The following is a 6,565-nucleotide window of genomic DNA, read 5'->3' as shown; positions in this document are numbered from 1 at the left end:
TGAAGTTATTTTTTCTCATTTTAGATAAGTGCTTACCAACTCAATGTTTTTTTCCTTGAAAGGTTTAAATTTCAAAAAATAACATTGCTTTAAAAAAAAAAACTGAATAAAGACTTCTCCCCGGTCATTTTGGGCATCATCTATTGAGTATGTACCATTGTTCATCATCATCTTTCTATAGCTTCTGTATTTTGGAACATTAAGGCCAGATAACCATCTACAATTAACCCTTGGAACACCAGTTGACCATCTACAGTCACATCCACACTTGTTTCAAGTTTAACACAAAATGCTGCAGGCTGCTTTCAGTTTTAGTATTTTACTAACAGGTAATAGCAGAGACCAAAAACTACAGCACACTTGACTGCATTTTTAATTTAGATTACAATGCACACATATACTTTAAATTTAATAAAGCATGACATCAAGATTCAACATACGTAGGCTAAAACCACTACACCACACTGACTCTCATAGGGTGCATCTACATGGTAGATTTGACTGCCATGGCTCCTTACTATAGAATGCTGGAAATTGTAGTTTTGTGGGACTCTTTGGCAAAGAAAGGTAAAGATCTTGTAAAACTATAAATCCAATGATTCCGTGGGATGGAGCAATAACACTTAAAGTGGTGTCCAACTGCATTATTTCTACATTTTAGATGCACAGTTAGAGGTAAATTACAGATATTAAAAGGTAGGTCATAAGAAGGAGAGCAGCATTGAAAAAAAGAAAATCACAACTATCAATCTGCTTTGGTATAGACTAGTGTGAATGGGCCCACAGATATATATACACAGTACTCAGGTTAATAAAAAGAGTGAATAACATTTCTGGTGAACCCATGGGAAGACTTGGTTCAGCTACAGCAGAAGAGCTTCACATCATTAAGGGCTGTGTCATCACCCTTCCCTTGTTGACCTTCCACCCTTGTCTGGATCCCACAGATGGATCCAGAAGAGCAGCGGCGGCTCCATGGACCAAAAGAGCCCCAGCCTTGTCCATTACCAGTGAGTCCAGTTCCATCTTCACAGGTGAACTGGATATTGTTGGCTGCTGTATCATCACCTTTCCCTTGTTGTCCTTCCACTCTCAGAGAGAAAGAGACCAGGTTGCCTCTTGGGCAATACTGAATCGCTGTCCAATCTCCCCATCTGCCAAAGAAAGCAAATGATGTTAGCTAGTCATCAGTGTTAGGGATGATGGGAGTTGCAGCTCTTCTCCTGGCTTTCACTCTCACCACCCTGGTCAGCGGAAGAACAACCAGTTTGACCAGTAGCTCTGAGAATTGGCTGAAGATGTCTTCCAATCTTCTCTGCAGTCTGCTGGTTCTTGTTTAGCTCTCAAGACACCAGTCAACACAGTAGTCTTCTTATAAAAGGATCTACTTTTATTCTAATATATACACTATGCACAAAACAATCCACTACTCACAAAATCCACACTACTATACTCCTCAATACCCACACTACTGTACTCCTCTATACCCACAAAAAGTATTGCCATACATTATTGCTTATATAGACATTTGTCTCTCTATTCATTATACAGTTGCCACCTCCTGGGCGTGTACATACATTATGATTGACATACCATACTTGGCTCAATCTAGCCCTCACATTGCATCATACATTACTGTCCACTCAATGACTCTCAGGTGATATCAATTGCATCTTTTCACTTTGTCATTGCCTCATATGTCCTTGGCTTTCAGGACCTTCTAATTACATTACTTACAACACCTGTGTGACAATTCAATAACTTTTGCTGTGTCATGTTACTTTCAAATACATTCATATACATATTATATTTCTTGTGACTATATATCCCATGTGGCTTTTTCCTGACACATTTTGGCAAAATGCAGCAGTTAGACTGCTGGCTATACAGAAACTATATATCAGCAGTTTTAAAAGAATTACACCAGTTGCCAATACTCTTCCAGTCCAAATTCAAGATACTGGTGATAAAATTTAAAGTCCTAAGCAGTTTGGAACATCAATACTTGAAGGAGTACCCCTTTCTATCTATAGGGCTGCTTGAGGACTGAAGTCTCTTCAAACCCTCTTCTGTAGGCCTCTCAGTTCAGGATCTTTTAAAGCCCTGAGGTTTCTGAGTTTCAAGACCTGTGATGTAGGGATTGTACCTGGTGATATCATTAAGCTTTATGCATTAAGTGCCAACCACAATTGCTTCTAGCTTATCATTCAAACACACCACCCAGAGAATGTATTTTCCGGTTTTGAAATTAAGAAAGAAATCTTAGTTAAAGGGTCTCTTCCCAAAGCAAGGTAAAATGAATATTCCCTCTTATTTACTTAGTCCTCACTGGCAGGATGAATTGTTTTGTGATTCGCTCCTTGCGCCGGTTTGGAAAGCGATTTCAAAAGACCCCTAGTTCTCATTATGAAAGGTTTTTTTTCCTTACCCTGTGTGATCGAGTTTTTTTTAGGCAATTGTGGTTCCCACTGGCAGAACCACTTTGCACTCTCCTGAGAAAGTGTGTTCTGATGCTGAGAGAGTGTGACAAGTAGGATGGCAATGGAGCAAGGCAAGGTGGGGGGAAGCGGAGAAGAGGATGAGGATGAGATGGAGGCAAGGCTGGGAAGGGACCTTGGGGGCCGGGGAAGGGACATTGCCAGTCTGGAAAGGGAGAGGAGGAGGAGGAGGAGGAGGAGGGAAATGGAGGGACCCAGGGAGGCCCGTGAGAAGGGAGACAGGGCATGTTTTCTTTTCTTTCTTTCTTTCTTTCTTTCTTTCTTTCTTTCTTTCTTGTAAATACTATTAAGCGACAGAGTGGTTTAGCACCTTTGCAAGTAGTTGCTAAACCATTATGTCGCTTAAGCACTTAGTTTTATTTTTTAAAAAAGTAACCAAACATCACACAAATATTAGACAGAACTCGGGGGAGGGGGGTGACATCTCCAAAAACTGGGGAGGGATATTAAATACCCCTTTGCCATTAGTCCCTCCCCTCCAGGATGCTGCGATTCCAGTCTTTCGCTCCCACTTGCTCAATAAGCTTTGGAATCACGTTTTTTTCAAAAGAACCTCTTTTTAGCTGGTGTCTGGAAAAAACGGTTCTTTTGCCTTTGCCTTTCTTCATCATGACAGATTTGATCACATTGTGACAGTTTCAAATGGGAACTAGGGTTATTTAATTTGCTCAGCAATCCGATTCTTTTTATAGTGGGAATGGGAATGGGGCCTGAGCATGAGGACAGGGGGGAAACCACTTCATTTGGCCTGTGTAGACATGTTGAGAATGGCAATCCAGAAGCCCTACCTTAGTAATGAAGCTTTTATTTTATCCACTCAGGTTATGGAAGAAAAGAGGGCTGATGAACTCCCATAGGGCATCAGAATCAGGAAGAGGACAATAGAGATTACTCCAATGCAGCAGTGGATGAAAAGGAAAGGAGAGAGTGGTGAGCCCACCTCATCCCTCCCTGCCATCACTCAGCAGGGACTTCATGGGCTAGTTGAGTGAATAAGAAAGAGGGGCATCTCAGAACAGTATAGGGAGTGGAAGAAGAACAGCAGCTGCAAGAAGTTATAGCTACCATTGTGTTTGATGGAGCAACAAAACCCAGACCTATTTGTGAGGATGGGAGGGAAGGGGGCAGGGAGCCTATTCCTGATCTGGCACTCCTCCTGGTTTTGCCACTTAAGGTATGTTGCCTGTCCTGGTCTCATTGGTAGGCTCGCAAATAGCTACCAAGAGAAAGATGGCAAGAAGAGGGGAGGCTGCTACTATGCCATAGCTCTCCATTTTGTCTTGCCATACCCATCCCTTGCCATGCCCCCCTTACTACTGCTCTTGCCACCACCACTACTCATCCTCTGAGAACAGGGTGAGCTTGGCTGATCTCCAAGGAGAGCTGAAGCACTAGTACAAAGTAACCAGGATGGCTCCATTGAGACAGTCAGTCATGACTGAACAGAAGAATATTATGCTTGGCTCTGACTGGGCCTTCCTCACAGCTGGACCTGTGAAGACCAATTGGTTCCAGAAAGCTGTTGTGAGAGCAGTATAGTTTGCTACTCCTGTCATTTGCTGACTGCTGCACCACATGTGGAGGTGACTGCTGCACTACATGTAGTTGAAAGGTTGGGCCTGGTCACTGCATAGTTACTTAAAGTGATCAAGTAGACAAGTACTGACAGCAAGGAAAAGGAGGAAGAGCTAGCCCATTCAGTACCCAACATTTGTTCCATGTCACCGGCTCCATCAACATCACTGGGACCTGTGAGATCATATCAGAAGCAAAAAAAAGCCAAGAAGGTGGTACCCTTTGAAGTTCAGAATGAGCTAGATGAACTTTGAGTGGTGCTAAACTAACCTAAGATAAAGTATTTTAAACTAGCCCCTCCAATCACCACTTCCCAAACAATAAAGCCAAAGAGAAAGAGGAAGTAAAGCATAAGAAAATTAATAAATACTCACGGTCCAACCCTAGACTCTATTACAGCACCGTCAGTACAGTACAGGCGGATTCCATTCATAGCTGTGTCATCCCCCCGACCTTGACTCCATTCCACCTGATGGAAGAAGAGATAAAGACATAATGATAAAACTGTGGATAAATCTAAGGTTGCAACACTGCTCAGATTTATCCATGAATAGGAGACATAGGAGATTACCGCACGCTCCAGGCTCACGCCCGTGAGAACGCATTGGGGAACGCTTTTACCCTAGTGCGGTAATCTCCATAGTGTTGAATGAAGACCAAGAGATTGCTTCAGGTCTGAAAGCAGCAGGAGAGGTACAGGAATAGGACTATAGAGGTACCATGCGTGGAAATCAGCTCAAAATAGTGAAAAGTGGGGTAAAAAGAGAAAGGACAGGAAGATGATAAATGAAACAGAGATGAAGAGGAAAGACATACAAGCCCTGCTTTTGCTAACAAGGCTGCAATCCTCATGTGTCTCAGGCCAAGGAATGAAATTATATTGCTGCTACAACCATTCAGGGTAGGGTGAGGAAGATAGAATAATAGAATCATAGAGTTGGAAGAGACCACAAAGGCCATCTTGTCCAACTTTCTGCCATGCAGGAATAACACAATCAAAGCACTCCTCAGAGACGTAGCTAGGATTTTAGGAAGGGGGGGACCAGGCTAAGTGCCACCATTATAATGAGGCTTGGGTGTGGTGGCGCAGCAGCACACACCATTCATTTTTCTAATGGAAGGGGGGGGGTCCGGACCCCAAGAACCCCCCCCCCTTTGGCTACGTCCCTGCACTCCTAACAAATGGCATCTGCTTAAAAACCTCCCAAGAAGAAAACTCCACCATATTCTGAGGCAGCATGTTCCACGGCCGAACAGCTCTTACAGTCAGGAAGTTCCTCCTAATGTTGAGGTGAAATCTCTTTTCCTATAGCTGGAATCCAGTGCTCTGTGTCCTAGTCTCTGGTGCAGCAGAAAACAAGTCTGCTCCATCCTCAATATGACATCCTTTCAAATATTTAATCATCCCTACCATTTCACCTCTTAACCTTTTCTTCTCCAGGCTAAAACTACCCAGCTCCCTAAGTCACGTCTCATAGGGCATGGTTTCCAGACCTTTCATCATTTTGGTCTCCTTCCTCTGGACATGCTCCAGCTTGTCCACATTCTTCTTGAATTGTGGTGCCCAGAATTGGACACAATATTCCAGGTGGGAATCCTGCAGTATCATAACCAGTGGCTCTTGAGATAGCAAATCCTGAGCTACAGTAGCTCAGTATTTTTCTATCCTGCACATTTCCTCCTGTTAGCCATGAGAAAAGGAAGAAGGAAAGGAGTAGTGAACCAAGTGAATTCCCTGTAGTCAACAACAACAGCAACCCAATCACAACAAAACAGCCCTGAGTACTAACAAGAGCCACAATAGACAGATAGACAGATAGATGATAGATAGATAGGTTGATAGACAGAGGCATTCAAGGAAGTGCTGGTGCCTTATAATTCCTCCCCTTAAAGAACCAGAGAAAACATTCCAGGCTCTGATAAATAGGAAGCCTACTCATTAAGGTTAATGACAAGTTCATGCACATTTGAGCCCTAGATCAATGACACTCTTCCCTGGCACTCTAACCACTATATCACAGTGCAACATATGCAGCTGGCTTTTATTGAGTCAAACCATCTACCCAACATCTATTCAAGTGTCATTAAGAGAGTTTGTCTTGCTCTGGCCTTTATCACACATGGGACTGGAACTCCAATCCAGAGAGAATCCAAAGTGAAGGGGAAGCAGAGTCAATTCGAATCCAAGGCAATTCACGTGATGAATTATCACACATGAAGAATGAAATTGTGGTAATTCCTGAGTCAAAGCGGAGCGAGTGCACATTAAATTATCACACTGGTACATACCATGTGGATTCAACGATTTGAATTGGGACCCTTGCGCATGCTCAGTGGGGCTCTGAATGCATTGTGAACATTTGCACTTCTGGGGTGAAGAAGGGGGCCACTTCCTGGTTCCAGTTTCATGTGAATGCTAGCCTCACGTGAATGATAAGGAATGTCACCTATCCCTACATGCCCTCTGCTTCATCCGAATATATCACCGGCAA

General features: G+C 43.2%; 1 protein-coding gene across 1 annotated transcript in view; it reads right to left on the bottom strand.

Moving 5' to 3' along the window:
* Positions 1 to 303: 303 nt before the first annotated feature.
* The window catches only part of LOC121925310 (vitelline membrane outer layer protein 1-like), a 12,728-nt gene continuing 6,466 nt past the window's right edge, over positions 304 to 6,565 (bottom strand). Inside the window, exons 3-4 of the mRNA XM_042457313.1 lie at positions 4,448 to 4,542; positions 304 to 1,154 (exon numbers count right to left, since the gene is read on the bottom strand). Of these exons, the coding sequence (XP_042313247.1) occupies positions 860 to 1,154; positions 4,448 to 4,542 (390 nt within the window). The 3' untranslated portion in view covers positions 304 to 859. The remainder of the gene's footprint in view (positions 1,155 to 4,447; positions 4,543 to 6,565) is intronic.

Source organism: Sceloporus undulatus, chromosome 3, assembly GCF_019175285.1.
Source record: "Sceloporus undulatus isolate JIND9_A2432 ecotype Alabama chromosome 3, SceUnd_v1.1, whole genome shotgun sequence".
Taxonomy (NCBI): domain Eukaryota; kingdom Metazoa; phylum Chordata; class Lepidosauria; order Squamata; family Phrynosomatidae; genus Sceloporus; species Sceloporus undulatus.
The sequence above is the reverse complement of the archived record's forward strand: the minus strand, read 5'-3'. Positions and strand labels throughout refer to the sequence as shown.